The sequence below is a fragment of the Orbicella faveolata genome, unplaced genomic scaffold, assembly GCF_042242905.1.
Source record: "Orbicella faveolata isolate gen_17 unplaced genomic scaffold, um_ofav_v1 contig_2, whole genome shotgun sequence".
NCBI classification, from domain to species: domain Eukaryota; kingdom Metazoa; phylum Cnidaria; class Anthozoa; order Scleractinia; family Merulinidae; genus Orbicella; species Orbicella faveolata.
The window spans coordinates 14,460,001-14,480,000 of NW_028301547.1; the positions used below are offsets into that span (position 1 = coordinate 14,460,001).

General features: G+C 38.2%; 1 protein-coding gene and 1 long non-coding RNA gene across 3 annotated transcripts; both read right to left on the reverse strand.

Annotated features, from left to right (window-relative positions):
* Positions 1–1,127: 1,127 nt before the first annotated feature.
* Positions 1,128–19,901, reverse strand: LOC110062924 (guanine nucleotide-binding protein subunit alpha-13-like). Its single transcript, XM_089289782.1, has 3 exons — positions 19,285–19,901; positions 4,481–4,531; positions 1,128–2,017 (listed from the first exon to the last, which is right to left on the reverse strand). The coding sequence occupies exons 1-3, from the start codon at positions 19,753–19,755 to the stop codon at positions 1,442–1,444; spliced, it is 1,098 nt and encodes a 365-aa protein (XP_089145908.1). The 5' UTR covers positions 19,756–19,901; the 3' UTR covers positions 1,128–1,441.
* On the reverse strand, positions 7,674–18,033 carry LOC149112082 (uncharacterized). 2 transcript variants are annotated; one of them, XR_016207255.1, is made up of 5 exons: positions 17,031–17,084; positions 15,466–15,604; positions 14,512–14,589; positions 12,079–13,556; positions 7,674–7,842 (listed from the first exon to the last, which is right to left on the reverse strand). It is a non-coding gene; the product is annotated as an uncharacterized LOC149112082 (long non-coding RNA). The 2 variants fall into 2 exon arrangements; XR_016207254.1 differs by having other exon boundaries at positions 15,466–18,033.
* Positions 19,902–20,000: the final 99 nt, after the last annotated feature.

Here is a 20,000-nt window from a genome sequence, read left to right on the forward strand (position 1 = left end):
GGGAAGCTCCTAGTGAAAGCTGGTGCTAGCGGCTGTCCTCGCTGTGCAAAAAGAACTTCACTGTGTGAGCAACTTTTCAGTCAAAATTGTTATTCTAATGGCCGATCCCTGATGCCGTGACGGACGTCGGGAAACCAAATTTGAATGCGACTTGGTACGTAAATAACGTTAAATATGCAACGGTTTTCCAGTTTGTTAGTTCGTTTGTTGAGACGGCGTTCAGCAGAGCCGCGCGGTCGCTGTGGAATACTCTTCCGAAAAACATTACTATAATTATTGTAAGCCTATTTGTCAACTTTTAGATAAGTATTTAGTATTTAGTAATAGGTATTCAGTGTAGGTGAATCGACTTCAATGTAGGCGAATCGACTCAGATCGTGTAGACGAAACGACGTCGGTCGTGGGTGAAACGACTTCGATGTAGGCGAATCGACTTGCAGACGAAACGACTTGTAGGCGAAACGACCGGCTACCTACAAAATGAGACTGAATCACAAATCGTACACAATCGAACTTCTATTAGGCGGCCATCCTCGGGGAAATGTGAGGTGGTCGCTATATAAGGGTTGAAGTACCTTGAATATTTTTAATCACGGGGTTAATTTCTTATTTCAGACCTTTATCAGTCATCGCCTTTTCCAAAACAAAGCTATAGTTCGTGTATTAAATTTTGAAATTCCCTCATCGGGACTACCAATAGGTGGCCGCAGCTGCTTACTATAGAGGCTTGATAGAATTTTGCGCTATTTTCGCGTCGTTGTGTTCGTAAAACCTTGAGGGCGCAGTGAAGTTATCATCCTTTGATGTTGTTTCAGCCTAATTTGTGTTTTGCAGCCGTAAATTTATTTAACTAAGCTTTGTTGCACCCAAGTGTCCGAAAATTAAACGTCTGGAATTTTAACGTCCAAAATTTCTTGCAAGTAATGTATTTCATCAAGGAGCAGGGGAATAGCGAGAAAAAGCAAATGGTGCAGTGATTTTCTGATCATTCCGGTAAAAACAAGAAAAGAGGAATACCTCAAAGGTATTCCGTATTTTCCAACAAATCAGTTCCAGTGTAAAGACCCGTTCTATTTTGTTTTTCTATTCAAATGGAAAGCACCCATTCTGCAATCACGAAATGTATATCAAGTTCTTAATGGTTTAATCAAATGAGTATCAGAATCGCGACGTTAAAATCATGAAAGTATTTGTTCACATTTCTAAGAAAACAATGTATAGTTTAATTTTTAAATCACTTTAGAACAAACCACGCCCAAACACATTAAAAACTGTTTCTTGTATTGCATTTGTTTTACCATAGAGAATCAAGTAAATAAGTTCTTCGATTTTTGTCAGTAATAGTTTAACGTTAAATTATTTTTCCTTCATGATTCCCAACATAATATCTTGAAATGGTGTTTGGCTTTCCCTTTTTGAGTTAATAAGCCCAAACTGACTTCTAATTATTCTCCAATACAATTTCCCTCACTGCAGCGAAAACATGTCTGACATTTTCTGTGTTACCGGTCGGGGTAAAGTAATGATATAGAGCTTTAGACTTTCCTCCTCGTAGGTTGTCATCAAACATCTGAAAAAGAAAGCCTTGCACATCTTCTAGTTTTCGTGGATCTCCCTGAAACTCTGGGAAGTATTCCTTTATGTTCGAGTGTTTGATCTTTTCCTCCAAAAGGTCTGCCTTGGTGAAGAAAAGGATGACTGACTTATGAGCAAAGAAAGGGTTGTTGACTATTATACTAAAGAGGTCGCATGAGTCCACAAGGCAATTCGTTATTCCGTCCTTAAAGTGGTCGTAAGTTATACACGACACAAAGAAAAGAATGGATGTTGCATTTTGAAACACAGGAGATCGACACCACATAGCTGAATTGCGGCTATAATTTGGGATATTGTTAATAACACTAATGTGGATAAAGTTGAACGTAAGAGAGTTGAAAATCAACTTGTTCTCCGTGACGCCGCCAAGGTATTTTGCTGCTTTCGCATAGTGAGCATCCGATTTTGTAGGCAGGTATTCCTTCAGTAAAGAAGAAAACTTTAATTAGTTACTAGAATTTATTTACATTTAAAGTTAGTTGTTACATTGAGAATATTAAACTAAAGAATGTCATTCACTTATTTGAAAGTAATCAGATTTATACCTATCAATCGACACTGACATAATGTAATAGTTGAGATACAATCGGAATTAACATAAATTTATATTTTGCCGACACTGAACAGAGAACTGGGTCCAAGCATAGTACGCAAAGATTCATGGTAAGCGAGTTTGCGAAAAATTTGTGACATTCTACGGTCTGCTGTGGTCTGCTATAAGTTGAATCTTTTTTCTTGATTTTGTCAAAATATTGTTATTGTTTTGTCGTTTTGACAATAACCTCAGAACCTCAGTTACACTGTCCCCATATATAGAGGTTTACGTGTCTGGCAGTGCTGCATGAAGTATATCGATGTAATTTGATCTATTGTGCTCTAAACCTATATATATCGCTGTGTCAATTAAAACTGACATATTGTGGGTGTGGCTGACCATCATAGCCTTTGGGTGTTTTCGGTTGTGTAATGAAGGCAAAGTCTGTTTTCCTCGGGTGTTTGACTTGAGCCCGGGCCGTCCTACCAATTTTAGCATCCCATATTTTGTAGAGTTTACACCGGAAAACAATTTACTTCAAGTTGGCAGATAAGCAGACCGGCAATTTTAAGTGTATCTACTGGTTCGGGCCCTGTTGAGATACACTATAAAGTAAGGGAATATGCAAGAGGTGACTGGCAAACGCTTATGATACCCCAGTCCAAAATTGTCAAGAATTGGATCCAAATCCAATTTTAATGAATATGTACTAAAACCAGGAACGAACCACACACAGCTAACTGATAACAAATAAATTTACTGTCAACTGCTTGCTATAAATGATGAAAATATTCGTCATTTGAGCGAGTGATTTGAACCAAGAGAATAGGGATCATAATCTCTTGCTTGAACTCAGTCTAGTGAGTAAGTAGAGTACCATATATGACTTGTGTTTGTGGCTGATATAACGCGAGCTCTGATTGGCCAATTGTAGGGCATACCAACGGGCCGATTACAGGATTGCAAGAACAAAGCAAAAAGCCATATAACAAACAACTTATTAAGCTCGAATGTTCGGTCTTTACGAGAAAATCTCAAACCTTGACCTTGCTGTATTGACCTGACTATCACTCGGTCGATACATTAAAGTCTCGGTTTGATATTTTCCCGCAAAGACCTCACTCTCAGTTAATAAGTTTTCAGCATTAATTACGCGATCTGCAAGATAGCAGCTAAACAATTTACTGTTTCAGCCATTATAACTTTTAACAGGTTAAGGCTAATCGTTTCGCCTACAAGTCGATTCGCCTACATCGAAGTCGTTTCGCCTACACGACCGAAGTCGTTTCGCCTACACGATCTGAGTCGATTTTCCTACATTAAAGTCGTTTCGCCTACACTTAAGTCGAAAATATTTTGCGAAGATAGATGAACATCACTGCCCACACGGAGCAGGGGAGTCCTATTTGATCCTATTTCCAGTTAAATTCACCGTAAAATTGTAGCGCAAATCGATTTGCTGTTGATTTAAAAGAGTGCACCAAACGCGTAACACGATGCATGTAAAATGAAATCCCGATTTTTCGAACCTCCAAGGGAAACGGAAGTTGGTTCGAAAAATCGGAGATTCCGATAAATCGGGGGTAAAATTACAGTGTTTGACCAAGAAGGGGAAACTGTCTACTGTTCGCTTCGACGAAAAAGTAGGCACGCGCACATATCATTTCAAGTTAAAGGTGAAGTTTAATTCTCTGTTCTCTTCGTACATGACGAGTTCCTATTGGTGATCTTCAAGTTTTATTAGCACGTTTGTTGATTCAGCATAGCCGCACCGTCGCTGTGGAATACTCTTCCGAAAAACATTATTATAATTACTGTAAACCTATTTGTCAATTTTTAGATAAGTATTTAGCATTTAGTGATAAGTATTTAGTGTAGGCGAATCGACTTCAGTGAAGGCGAATCGACTTGAAGGCGAAACTACTTACAGGCGAAACGACCGGATTCCTTTTTCAAGGGTTTTCAAGGGTTTTCAAGGACTGCTTGTAATTAATACGTGGTCACTAAGTGCGCGTGAGCTTCAAACGTTCTGCCATATATGGTCCCACAATATAGAGAAGGGCAGAAAGAGTTCAGGGACTGGAGTAGAGCTTATGCGTCAAGTGAGTGAAAAGTTGTTGCGGAATCTTGGAATGTCAGAATTAGGCGTTTGTCTAAACATTTCGCGAGAGACATCCTCCCTTGATGGGGACCGGCTGAACAGGCCTACAGTGATCTGGCTCACAACTCTGACCCTGCCTAGAATCTCGTGTCACAGAATTGTTCAACTTTTTCAAACAGTGCTCACGACACTTTAAATGTATTGAGCACACGATAATATGTGTAATAAGCTGAAATAAAAGCACTTACCAGCTGGCCAACACGGTCCAAATGTTTAAGAAAATATTCGAATGATTTCCTCTGAAAAACAAAATGATACAAACTTGAGCAGAAGCCGGCATGACTTAAAGAATGACAGAACAGGAAATAATAGCAAAACACTGATTGAGTTCATGGATCAGAACTCAAGGTGATTTTTCTATTGTAGGCAACAATAGCAAGAACAAACTAACGTTACGACTACAGAGTGTGAAAAGGTCTGAAAACAAGACAGGTTCAAGGTCGTAGTCCGTCTTAAAAGTTAAATATGGCGCAGAGTCACACTAAAACAACAACTGAAACCTAGCCTGTTCCAGGTGTTAGAGTGGAGGGGAGCCAACCCGAACGAGGGGGAATCACGGCACGAAAAATCGCCTTTACCGCGCGTCAAATGTGTTGTTAAAGGTTTTGTAAAGGTCGCCTTTGCACGCTTTTGACGATCTGTGACGCGAATCAAAGATCATCTGTGAATAAACCTTTACCACCAAATCAAAGGGTGAAAGGCCGTTTTTACTCACCTGTGAACGCCTGTGTTTTTAGGGTTAAAGGTGATCCTTTGATACGCCTTTGCGCACTGTCAAAGGCGGGTCAAAAGTGTAATCAAATTTGTCTGCGATTCAAGTCAAAGGTTTGCTAAAGACGTGGTCGAAGATGGCTGTGACGCAGGCCAAAGGTTTGTCAAAGGTGCTCCGCGCGTTCCGCGTTCCACTCTGCGACGCCTGGCACTTTTTGTGTATCTGAATCATCCAACAAAAAATGACGTCACATCCGGTAAAAAAGAGCGCTGAGCGGCAAAATCAAATTTGAACATGGCATAATCGTTCTCTCAGTAAGTAAAATGGTAATATTTTGCAATCGGCCGGATATTTTTAACGTTTTATTTGGCCACTATAAACAAAATTTTGTCTTCTTCCTCGTCATATCAGTTTGTTTGAAGGACAGGGTAATTATTTATTCAAAAACACGCTGTTTTGAAGGCGTGTTTTTTACGAAATGTCGCCATTTCTTCCTCGCTGAATTCCACAGGAGTCATCGTTTGTGTGGAATTCTAGGTAAGTTGCACTCAATTCAAATATCCTATTCTCTTAGGTAGGCATTACACTAAGAAAAATGCACAGTGACAGGTTTCTAGACATGGGGGAACCTTATTAACAGAAGCGCCTTTTTTAAAATTTACTGTTGCCAAACACTCGAGAGGACTTGAGTGCTGTTAATCGTATCACTGCAAGAATAGACCCACACACATAACGTGCTTTGCAGAACTTTCTTGCCGATCGACACTAACACAAACTCGTGTGTTTGCTCATGACTCAAACTGATGCCATAAAATATGTTACGATTGGTTAAGAACCTTAAACAAGATACGTTTTCCCTAAGCAATCCCTTAATTGATAAACGCTTCGTTACAGGCAGGCCGTGAACCCCTTAAAAAAAAGCAAGAGGATTAGTTTTAACGGCGATTAAGTAATTTGGACATGTCGTGGTTTTTTCTCATTTATAATCAAATTTATTTTTCCGTTTCAACAGCGTTTGACGTCAGCAGCGCTAAGTTCCAATACCCCCCCCCCCCCCAACTGAGGTCAAGCATGCACCTTTAATTTCTTCAAACCCTCTCATTTGCCCTGTATGCAGACCAAGTTCCTCATCTATTAATCCCTGTCATATTGGCAACCCATTTTGAAAGGTTACTAAAAAATTGTGCATTATATTTCAGTGTGCTTTCTCTTTGTAATCTTACATCAAGATATTTCAATCCCTAAGGAAACGAGAGAACACTAGCAATACTGACAATTTTCAGTAATTCATCACTTTCAATATGCCATCTAAACAAATTGTTCGTAAACAGTAGTGAAATTTCATGCCCCTACACCTAGCCATAAAAGGAAGTCTGGGAACAGGCAATAGCAACAGTGACACTGCCAGGCTGGTGAATTTTACAAGCTAATGAACTCATGTCTAACAATGATGGGTGATGATGAAGCATGGTGCAGTGAAACTGAAGAATCAGACTGTGAATGACAGTGATAGAGTCAGTGTCGTGAGAGTGATGCTAGTGTCTGTGACCTTGGACCAGATCAGCAAAGAAAAGGTTTTGTACTAGAAATTGACAGAGAGCAACAAGTTTGTGCTAAAAAACTGAAGAAGCTGGCTCAGCCCAGTCTCAAAGCCAGCATCTACTTACAGTACTTGTCAAGAGTTCCTGACTTGTGTATGTGGGAAGGCTCTCTGTAATGACCTATACGGGGAGGCTCAGCTCACGATGAGTACCTTTTTCAGGCTTCAGGTATAAAATTAATGATAGGGATTTCACAAGTTGAGGTGTATGAAAGGGTAGGAAAATCTGTCATTTAGGGATTCCATTCCTCTGGTTCTAAAATGTTGTTGAAAAGCTCTCATTTACTCTCCTCAGCCAGAATGAAGAGATTCTATAATATTATTTATTAACTTCTTTCCAAGGGAATAGAAAAGGGATGCAGTATTCTTAAATAGGTTTGTTAAAGGGGTATATTTACCCTTTTGCAATGTAAGGTCGACAAAAGAGGTGCCATTTCTATCAAAATGGTACAAATGTATACTAAAGGGTAAGGGGTAATGGACCTTGAGATAAGGCCTTTCCATTTAAAACTTTGTAGAATACCCCTCGCCCCCCCCCCCCTCTCCCAGCTTGTGAAACAAAGATGTTCAAATTATTGTTTTGTGAAAAAAGGCAATTATTAAAAAACAAAACAGTGCCAAGAGATTAAGTGATTGTCAATGCAAGTTTCCATTTGTATTTTGAATTAAAATGGGTATAACATGATCCTCAAGTATACTATGCAGTTTCACAGAGAGGCCCAAACTGATGATGAAAACATATGTTTTAACACTTAAAATTCTATTTTTGCTTCTTCCCTTGTACCTTGTGATCTTTGTAGGGAAATTCTGAAAAGGTCCCCACCCTATAGTTGTGGCATCTGAGCTGCATTTTTAAATGGAAACATTTCCCATAAAAAATTTCCAAATTATATTCTTACCAGTACAACAAAATACCAACTATATTTTGCAGAGAAGTATACTTAATCAATAAAATTGATGTAGTGAAATTTTCTATATAATTTTTGTACACCTGATCTTACAGAGTGCAACCTTTGGTTTAACTGGTTCACTTTACTGTTAAGGAATAATTAAATAAATCACACCAGAGTGGCTTTGTATCTTTATTATAATTCTCATTATCAGTAGAGAAATCACACTTGTACACTGGTCCACTGATCAATACTCTTACGTGTATGTTAAACATGGGAAAGCAGGTTGCATCATCTAATCATAACATTGTATGCCTGTGTGGGGTGTATATGCCAGGAGGTAACCACCTAAGAAAAGACAAACATAAATTATGTCATTGTTTCAATGACTCACCCTAAGTGGGTATTATGCTCATTACCACCTTAATAAACAAGATATATTAAAGTATAATTTTTAACTCCGCTTTAAACTTTTCAAACCTACAGTTTGTTTTCACTTTCAGAGAGGTTCTTAAATTCACAAGCACACCACCCACCCTCCTCAGCCCCAATTCCTACTCTCCCATAGCCAGGATCCCATTTCAACCCTCCAATAAATCAGTAATTTCTTTTCTAATTTTGGTCTGACTTAGATTCATCTCCACTCAGCCATGAAAGCAATGGTGGTAGATTTCTGTATATTTGTTGGTCTGGTTCACTATTGTTCTCAGATTCCCACCTCCCTTTTGACAGAATTAAATTCCATTAAAAAATAAACTACAGTAGTCTAATCAAATTAATGCAGAGGCAAACATTGAACCAGAAAATACTATAATTTTGGTATGAACGATACCAAAGTATAACTTACATAATTAATATCACATCTTTTCTATTGTAATTTAAGACAGTGCAGCTACTAATAGATTGACCACAAAAACCTAAAAACATGACTTTAGAAACACAGGTAAGTGAGAATATTGCCAGTTTTGCTTTTCCCACCAACCACTCTGCTTTTAAAAAAAAATACATGGAAGATAATGACAAAGCAATAACAAAACCAGCCAACCAACCTCTGGCAATTCAATAAACACACCAAATTCCCCTACAAAATTCTCTTCAACACCTTACAGTACATGTAAATGTCAGCAGCATAAATTCAACTCAATGATTTGGCATGCTACTATCATCAAATGTTTACCCCTTGATTCAGAATTTTTAGGAGTATCAAATAGAATTCCACTATAGATTACAAATGCTGTTTACCTTAACAAATATTTGCATTAATTCTGGAGATATTTAAGTTTAAAATGTGTAAAATATATGCAAATGAGAGGACTGATGATGTCATACACCAAACCCAATATTACATCAAGTGCAGACCATATATACAGCAGAGATCATTGAAACTTGGTAGCCTTATAGTTCTACAGGCAACACACTAATATGGCTATAAAAATATGTTCCCAATTGGCAACTCAATCTTTTCCAGTCCCCTCTAACCCAATTTCAATAATGCAGTGATTTTCAGCTTGAAAAACATTAATCAAGGCCATGAGGTGGCCAGAAAAGCCTAGAATATCAGGGAAGGTCTGAAATGCAGTCTGCTGCCATGGTAACAAAACTGTTAAGCTCATATTATGTAGCACATCTGCAAATTGCATCGTAATAGCACTGTACCCACTGGAGCCCATGGTTCAGTAGTTTACTTGGACAATAAATTTCATAACTTTCCTGGGGGACTGGATGATCTAAATGGTATGTGGGAGACTCCCAGAATATTTGCAAGAATGTATGACTATCTCTTCACAGGTATTCATTAATAAATAAATAAATAAATAAATAAATAAATAAATAAATAGACACTAACACTACTAACATGATTGAGTTTGGAAAATATATATATTTTTAGTTTATGTTATTTTGAGAAATTCCCCTCTCCCATCTAACATGCTGATCTTCTTTAATTTGGTACTTGAAATTGATAACAAGGATGCTACACCTTGGCAACTCGTTGGCCAGGATATATTGCACAGTCTTCACATCAGATAATGGGTCTGTACATATTATTTATGTATTTGTTAAACAGAGATCTCCCCATCCCATCCCTATGGAAATTCCAATTTTTATTAATACTTTTCTTTAAAAAGTTTGGCTTTTGAGACCCTCCCCATCCCTGGAATTTCCAATAATCTCCTTGGGGTGGGTATGGACATTTTCTAGAACCACACAATAAAACAAATAAACAAACTTTAAGATAAAATGTTGAAGTATAAGTCAGTGGGACATATATACATTGATCAACTTATAAAGACATGATCGATCATTGCAATGTACTATACACAACTTAAGCAAAGGTGAAATTATAGCCTGAAAAAAAAATTAGGTGTGAACTGGATTCTAACCCATGACCTCTGTGATACCGGTGTGATAACTTAATTAATTAAAGTTCTATGCTACAACATACCAAACTGCTAATTTATTATGAAGTGACACAGCTAAAGGAGAGTTGTCAAGAAATCAACTTTTTTGTGAATTCTAAGATCAATATAAGTCTTCTAAATTTAAGATTATTATACCTAACAAAAGACATACAGTAGGCCACTGCACTGTGTGCTCTCTCTACACACTCTTCCAGGCAGGATAGTAATACATATACATGCACTTTTTTTTTGTTTGGAATATACTGTTACTGCATGGTCATACAAGAGGTACTAGTTGCTGCTGAGTAGTCTTAAAATAAGTGAACTAAGTGTGACAAAATATAATGTACCGGTATATTAAATCTGCACCAGTTCAGTACAATTTAATACCAAATTTTAATCAGCCGCAAAAAAAAATTGTTAGCACCAGATATTACATGTACTTTGTGAAGACTTCTGGAGGGGTTATACTTTTATAAAGTACCTGGCAGCAAGTACTATTTTGATTTACTAAAGCAAGACTGTAGTAACTGCTAAGAAAATGTGTTTTGTACATCCCAGAAAAATTGGGTGGGGGTCAGTGCAGCCCTCTTCACAAAAGTTAAAGTCTTAACCTATTTATGACCATAATCTGTGATTTTCCCTACCCCTTTTATGACTGTTGCGACTGCTACAGTTGCCCTAAACATAAGTTTTGAAGGACTTTTGTTGATGGTCTTATCAATAATGATGAAAATTGAGGTAGCTTATTCTAAAAAACATAACAAATTAAAGACTAGAGGGCAAGAGCCTTACCCTAGAGTATTTATGACCAAAACGGCTGAATAACCATACCCTTTGGGGCTGCACAGCTGTATATAGCACATAGAGGAGAGTCCCCCCCCCCCCCCCCCCCCCACCTACCACTGGAGCAGGAATCAAAATATTATTGCCTTGATGGCATAATAAAGATAAAATCTCAAAATAATCAAGAGTTACATATATGCATGGGACTTCACTAACAAAATGATGCCTGTTGCTTGCTGTAAATTGTATATAAATTACTCCTACAATGTGCCAGAATTCTGTTAATCTGGTCACCAACAGGTCACAAAAATCTGACTGTATAATTAATAAATAAGAAAATGACCGACTGAGCTTTTGTTTGAGCCAGAATAGAGTGGCCATAATAACTAGATGGCTGTGTTAACGGGGCTGGCTGTATGGTGAGGTACATTCCACAGTAGTGATAAAGATGACACTCTCAAACACCAGTACCCATAAAGAGTTTGGACAGTATATTTCGCATAATCAGTTGGAAGAGGAAGAGGGAAAATGGAAATAAAATAGAATGGCTCTTGTGTACCAGAGACAACCCTTTCCCTGAGTTACCCTGGCAGAGCTAACTTTTCACTTATTTCTTTGCAAAATTCAACCAACTGTTTACACGAGGATGACGAACCAGACTTGGGGGTGAGACAATTCAGGTGGGCAAGTTGACTCGCCTTGGCAGCTAAAGTAACCAACAACTTTTCTTTGAGTATACATAAACACTTTGGCTCGCCTAACTGGAACAACTCTCGGCATGGCGAGTGTCACGTAATGCCTAGATTTAAGATTTAAAGCAGCAATTTGTATCAAAGAGGAGAAAATTAACTCGGCAAAACCCACTCTGATCAAATGAGTGAGGGAAACTTAAACAAAGAGGGATAGTTGCACATTTGATTATTCAATAAGAGTTACGAATAATCATGCAGGGTCAACTTTTACTCGGCCTACATGGGCTACATTTTCTCATACAAACACTTGATAAAGTTGCCTCAGGGGGAGGGTTATCCCGGGTACCTGAGACCATACAAATGGGACCTGTGTTGCCTCAAAGAACACCCCCACGATTTTCAAAGGGGAAGGTCCATAAACAAGACCTTAACTTAGGGCAGCTTCCATGGCAGATTCCCTCTGATGGCTTGGATCTGAATAATTGATTTAATTACTTTTAAAGAGGACTAGAACTTAAAAATCTTGCTCGAATTTCGATCCAGCGAGGCATAAGTTTCCATGCCATGAATCAAGTTTTTACTGGGCATTTTAAAAGCACTCACCAAAGAGAAAGAGACTGATGACCCCAAACTACCGATACATATGTACTGTATCTTACTGAAAACAACAATCTTCAACGAGAGATGTAGGAATGTGGGATACTGACCTTCAGCATGCGATCCAGCTTGTCTCTTCTACCAATACACGTGAGCCAAGAGCAACAAAAGCTCTGGTGACAGCGACTTTCGGAGCTAAACGGCTTCTGTTAATTATGTTCCCGTAGTACACAGTGCAAACTATGGCCAGCAATACTTCATCCAGGTTGTTGTTAACATTATAGGCTATTGCACTTATTGTTATCACTAAATGACGAACAACAAGAACCAAAAGTCGGAACAACACCAGTTTTGCAAATGTGTAAAATTCGCCCGACAATGACAGAAGGCTCTCCGTTATTTTGCTTCAAAACAATAATAAACTTTTCTCTTTTCCCAAAATTTGTGCTTCAAAAGTCGAAGTAATGTGTCTGCAACATCCTTCCATACTCAATATAAAATGAAACGAAACTGATGGTTTACAAATAGAGGGAAATCATGAGTAATCGAAACGCCATTTTCTCGCTTTGTGAAGCGAGTCGCGAAGCGCAGTTTAAACCGGATGTGACGTCATTTTTTGTTGGATGATGCCTATACGAAAATTTCAGGAGTCTTCTGCCCGCCCCTGCTCGCGCTCCTCTTTCGCAATTCGCGACCGTTGATCACGTTTCGCGCGATCCACATCTTATATGCATTTTTCTGCTTGCTACACTAGCTTTGTAGCACCGCATACAAAGGATGCAATCATATCCGTACTCTTGTTTTATGTCTGACAAGTTTTGAAGATTATGTCAGCTTTAATAAGGTTATTTTGTACCAAAACTCTTGACAAATGTAAACGGAAAAGCGGCCCGGAAAGATCATTGCACCTGATTTTAGGAAAATAAATATACTCAACTTAATTCATCTCAGTTTTAATTTTTTTTTTCCCGTTTTTATCAAGAATAAATACCTTCAAGTACCTTACATAAATGTTTTGGGCTTCAGATTTCAAAAAGCCACGTTACAGGCTTGGTTTCAAACTACACGTAATGCGACTGATCATGAGGAAAACATTGTTCTATCTATCGTGAAAACAACAGTCAACAAATTTTCCATGGTATAAAGCGCATTTATCTAACATTGAACTGAGTACTATGGCTAAATTCTCAGTTCCTTAAATTTACTAGACCAGACTAGACAATAGAGAGGATAACCGCAAAATTTCAGGAAAGATATGGCAAACTTTGCACAAAAGTCAACTAGTGTAAAAGCCTCCTTTCCAGATGGCACGTACAGTCCGTTGCATTGAACTCCTAATGTTTTGGCAATTCTCCTTCTCTGCTGCTTGCACTTGCTAATTCTTGCATTATAAGTGGAATGGAATACAATGTTTTCCACTTCTTTCTCATCAAAGTGGTTAAACTGCCTTGTTGGGGTCAATGCCAACTGAATCCCCATGCTTTCTAGGGAAGACACATTTTGACAAAGTTTAAGACGTTGATGAAATTAATCAATGCATCTTCACTGGATAAGTCCATCCTGTCAACCATTGCTTGTCCGCATTTTTCTAAACAGAAGCAAACAGACAAAAACATTGGAAATGAATATTAAGGGTGAATCTTGGCATTCTATTCCTTAAAGTTAACCCATGGTTTTTGCTAATATCACATTAATAAAACGTGACCAATCAGATCATTACTCCTCCTCCGAATAGTTTGTGCTTCTGTCAATAGCAAATATGTATTTAATGTTACCGCAGATTTGGAATTTTAATCTTAAACTCAGTCCACTAACAAAAGAACGGTGAAAATAGTCTTGTCTGTAGTCCATAAACATATTTTCGCTCACGCGGTTGGTCTAAACGCATCACGTGACCGAATATGCCCCAGGTAAAACCGGGCGAAATATGAGTAATATTCCTCATTTTCAAAAAATCCAATGTGTTGCGTGATATACTTGACTGAGGATAATTAACACAATAGCTCCATATTTTGACTTTAAAAATATGTAAGGATATATGTCTTTGGCATTACGTGCTCCTCAAAGCTCACGGTTTTCCTTGAGCTTTGCTCCAAGAAAACTGTTTGCTAATCTGGGAACTGGTACTGTCTGTGGACAAATATTCTCATCAGAGTGCATAACACTTTTCAGAGAAATGCATGAGTCAAGGATAGAAGAGGGGACTCAATTGGTAGCCTTTTTTTGTATTTCTCTCCATTCTACTTAGAGATTTGGTCACACAGATATGTCATTAACAGCCAGTTTGACAAGCTAATTTCACCAGCTGAACAAGAGCTTATCCCCAGCTAGAATTTCATAAGAGAACAAAGACTTGGGGTCATTTTAAAAGTGCACAGCTTGGCACAAATAAACAAAAAGCTTAAAGCCAGTTTACCAGTCCATCTGTCTGCCTGTCTCTTACAGACATCTCACAACAAAGATCTTATATGGTTGCAAAATAGCAATCTAAAAAACTAACAAATCTGACATAAACTGTGACAAGAAATGAGGAATACACACACCTTTGGGAACATTGCTGTTCCTGTGTAATTTCCACAGATCTCTTCATGATCAGTAGTGTTATCTTTTTCCTTATTTTCCTTGTAGATCATATGTGAAAAGGAGCATATAAACATATCAACAGTTAGCAACTACTTGTACACTTTTTTTCCACTGAAAAAAATTCCTGAAATTAAATAATTTAACATGAGACATGCCTGCATGGAATCGCATAGCTGTTGCATTCATTGAAACAAAAATCCAGTGCAAGATGATGAATACAACCACTATGACTCCCAGCAGCCACATCTCATAGAGGGAAATGGCCATTATCCAGACAAATTTGCCGACAAAATTTTAAATTGAGTAAAGCAAATGAAGGTCTTTGTCAATTACTTTTACTAAGTTATTATCAAATCCTCTACACCTTAAATTCTCTACTGATCCCATCAATAGTTATGAATTAATCATATTATTAATTTTGCTTGAAAAAATTTGGTTTGGAAACCTGATGGCCAAACCAAAACAGTTGATATTGCAGACAACCACACAAAATTTAGATGCAAAACTCAGCTTTTACAAATCAAAAACCAACATTTCCTGAGACTGGGTTGCAAACTTTGATTCATTTACCAAAAAGATTCCCATCCCTTGCATGTTTTCAACAACATTTTAATTTCTTAATTTTCATCCAGGTGAGCCAGTTGATGTATTTGTCCCATAAGAAAGACAACATTTCCTCACTCAATGTCCTTAAATGAACCAAAAAGAAACAACTTTTTTTCACAGAGTGATGAGACTATAATAAAAATGATCAATTAAAATAACATTAATAAATTATAGCCAGGTTTTTAAAATCTATTGATATACTTTCTTTGCTGGAAAAAGATATAAAAAGTTGTGGCTGAAGAAGTTATAAGATGGTCTATGCTACAAAATATAGAAATAACAAATGAATATTCCAGCCTTTCACTTACCAAAATGTTGTGATGTTTGCACACTTTGGAGCACTGCATGATTAAACTGCATCTGAGTTGATTATGAACTACAGAGTTGCATATTGTATCCTCTCCCAATTTATTCTGTTAATATCTTCAGTTCTCCTAGAATGGCTAGCTGAAGGATAAAAACAACATTCATAAGCAAATTTCCACTAGTCAGTTTTTAATTGGCATTTAATTGTCTACTGCTCAAAAGACCAAGACATGAAACTCTAAAACTATTGGTACTGTCCAGAGAGGTCACATAATAATATTATTATGAGGTCAGCTTTTTAATTTGCAACTAATGGCAAGTTTGATTTTTATCAAACATTGTAACAATTTCACCCACTAAAGATAAGCTGGATTATGTGTACTAAAGACATCCATGGTCGAGTGTCGATCGATACCCTTGATCGATACTCTCAATTGACACTCGATCAACACCTGATCGATACTCAATCGACACTCCATCAACACTCAATCTACATTTCTATTACTCAGTTTTGCAAATGTCACAGGGTAGGTGCATTTGATCACACCATTCTTAGCCCAGGGGACAGTTCAAAATGTCAAATGCCTGGCAATTTCATGGTGGGTGGCCAGGAGATAGTGGAGTTCGAAATGACTGATCCATAAACCTGATTCAACAAATATCAAAACATATTTTTACTACAGTTGCCACTGATCTCGCAAACTGATTGTCATCACAGTGGTCAAAATTTGTTGTGGACTCACTCAGCTGTGTTTCACAAGTCCACAACATTTTGGCCACTCTGATGATGCGTATCATTGTCAATAAGAGTGCGGACCACGCTAAACCACATTCGATTTGTTAAATTCACACTAGTGAAGTCATTTATCAACATCAATGAACAAACATCATCATAATTTCAACTGTGGCAACAAACAGAGCTTTTTTCAATAGAATGGTAACTAGAGACAAAAGCAAAAACTTATCCATAGATTAAATTTTCAGAGTCAACAACTCTTTCAATGGTATAATTAACATAATAATTAAGTCAGGTCGAGATGGTTTGTCATGCATGGCTGACTGAGTTTTTCCTTCAATGCAAATTTCCTTTACATTTACATGAGCTTTCTTTCAAGGGAATTGCTTAAGCTCAGAAATTACCAGAGGCATTGTGCCCAACAATTTCTACGAAGATAGGGTTAAGTTTAAGCTTAATTATTAAGTTACGTTTATTTCAAGCACTGATCATGCTAAAATCTATGCTATGACGGACACTTCAATTTAATGCACAAGACTTGACTGAGTAAGGAAAAAATATTACCTTTGTCAACTTTTGTAAATAAGTATATGTGAATTGAAAATAAAGTCTTGTCTTTTCTTAACAAAGAGCTTTGCCGATGAACTGAGATTCAGTCAAGTGCAATTAATCTTCGACCAGAATGTTTTCGCCGAGGATCTGTCCTACTATGAATATACGCAATTCATAGCTCTTTATTCCTTTATGTAGCCATTGCTGCGTTTAATTTACTTTTTCAACTCCGTTATTCTCTGAACATTGAAAACAAATGAACGAAATTCAAAGACTTACCTTTCCTGGTCCAAAACACAATGAAAATTTCACCAGATCCGCCATAATGAAGCCAAATGAAGAAAATGTCTGCTTTCCTCACAGCCGACTTCGTTGACCTTTAGTCTCTCTCTGATTGGCCAGAAAAATGCGGGAAGCCGCTGGCAGCCGTGTTTTTCCCGCCGTTTTCGAGCTGTTTTCTTGTGCCACCCCCAGGTCAAGTGAAAACTTTTTTATTAAAAAAATACACTTTGGCAAGAAAGCAAGCTTTCGTTTAATCGTTAAAACAGAAAAAAATACGAAAACGCAGCCTATTAGGGCGTTAAAAGAGGAGTCGCAGGATATGGCCATATTTGACCTCGCCTTTGACATGACATGACGTAGGATCAAAGTTGTACAAAGCCATGGTGCCTTTGAACGCCTTTGACATAAGAGATCAAAGGTATGCAAAGCCGTGGTGTCTTTGAACGCCTTTAACACGTATTAAAACTTAAGTCAAAGTTATTGACATGTTTGACCTCACCTTTAACAGGGATCAAATGTATACATGTAGCAAATCCATAAGATATTTGATTCCTCCTTTGACGTGGGTCAAAGGTGGAGTCAAAGTTAACATCACATTTGCCCTCTTCTTTGTCATGGATCAAATGTATCCGCAAAGCCATGACAGTTTTGACATACCTTTGACGCACGTCAAAGTTTGGATCAAAGCTATGATCATATTTGACCTCGACTTTGATCAGGATCAAATTTAGAGTAAATCCAATTTTTCGTGCCATGAATGAAGGTAATGAGAAGAAAAACGTGGGGCTTTCGTCCACAGACCCCCTCGTTCTCGCGTTGCCTCGTTCCCCTTTTGCTTGCCCCCACAAACCGAGAGCCTGATCTGGAACAGGCCAAGGTAACGCTTTGCATGACAGAGAGAGAGCCAGAACGACAGCCAGAACTGGACTAAAAGGAAACTCATTTAGTGGTGGCCTCTGCGAGCTGAGACATTTTTAGCCTTGCAAAAGAAATGGAGACTCCCAGAAGGCCGTCGTCGCGCAAAAATTCGCGACGGCCATAGCCATGGAATTTGATCAAGGACTACTTGCTATGCCCCCGTGTTTTGACGAAATGACCCACGTGGAGGATGTTACATCAGATTGCGGACAACTACCGTATTTTCCCGTGTATAAGTCGACCTTTCAAGACCTAAAAATCAGTCCAAAAATTCGCCCTCGACTTATACATGGGTCAAAACTTGAGATCCAAGCGCCAGTCAAATAATTAGCATAATAATTGTCTTTCAATGTTAACAAACATGTGATAAGTGGCAGCACAGTTTACAACGTACGTTCGCTTAGTGATCTGTCTCTCCATATCAGAGCTTCAAGTTAAAATGCATCAACATTTATTCGTTAAATTTTAACCTGGATCTTGTAGACACTCACTGGCTCAATTTTGTCATAAAGAACCAATATTTTTCCTTTAAATAAAGCTGTAGTAAAGCCGCTCGGAGAAAATATCTTTCGCGCTTGGAACTTCTCTGCTTGGTAACCTGGCAGGATACGAGTGCGAGGACTTCTGTACCAGTACTTGACCGATTTCAAGGCTTGACTACCAAGTTCCCAACACACGCTTTGCACTTTGTTTATGGCGTCGTTCTGAAGTCGTGAGCTTCTCTGGTGTTTTGCCTGTCTTATAAAGCCACTTTTAATCTCTTCGCACTTAAAAAGGCTTGTTTGAAATCCTTACGTTTGATTTTTGTGAGCATTTTACAAAAATTATCATCGAAAAGTCTGCATGCACATGTGTTGCTAAACTGGGTAAAACGCTCGTATACGTGCCATAATAAGCTTTAAAACTGCGCATTGAAACATGCTGTGATTTGTTTACATATCTGTGGTAGCTGAAAGATAATTTTAAGAAATACAAGATAAGTTTTCCAAGAAATTCTTACCTGGAAATTAAGAAAATCTAGTTTTTGGCCTCAAAAATTGGGGGTCGACTTATACACGGGATCGACTAATACACGGGTAAATACGGTAAGTTCATGCATTGGGTAGATATTTGCATGAAAAAAGTAATTTTGTTGATACCGTGACTTGTCGAGTAATGAAGCAACAGCTCAACGTTCGGCTCTCGAGTTGTGTTAATATGCATAGCATTTTGCTCATAAAAACCCGATACACCTTCCAACAGTGAGTGCGAAGTGGCCTCATGCAGTGCGAAGTAGCCTTATAGCAAGCGTAATATATAACCTCATACAGATCAGATCAATAAACATTCTTACCAGTTGAAATTCTCCTCTTCTGTCGTACGCATCTTGAATTGCTTTATCCATCCAAAGACTCTTTATACTATCAAAGTAGCTCATAAACTTCTCTGTGTCGATGTGTTGAGGGGCTTGGAAATTCAAGATCCTGTCTTCGTGCTGTTGGTTCGAAGGATCTTGCCATACTAGTCTCAGCTCCCTTCGTGCATTAGCCAGGACCTTCATTCCCTTGAGGATTTCGCCATAAACTGTGGGACGAAATTCATTTAATTCATCGTTGTCGAAATCCTCGCCATACAAGATGTTTACTTGCGTTAGAAACGTGCTTTGACCGCTTCTTGGGGTCCCCAAAAGCAAGACGTTTCTCTGGTTACGATACCGAACTCTATCTTCAGCAATTTGTCTGTCTATTTCCCTCGATCGTAATTCTGCTTCGCTGATAAGGCAGCCGCAGTAAGCTTCGTACAACCGTTGTTGCGAGCTTGACATGACTGTAAAATAGACGACCCGATAGCTGATTATCCTGTAGCTAACCGTGCAATACTTAGCCTTTGATAACTGCAGTAAACATAGACTTCCCAGCCTAGAATAGATGGCTTCTCGTGTACGACCGAAGCCGGAAGTGACGGAAATATTGTAAACGAGACAACCCTTTTATGGCAAGCCAATATCTATGGAACGCTAAAACTGTCTTATGATACTTTTTTTTATTATATTGGGTGGTTATGTCATTA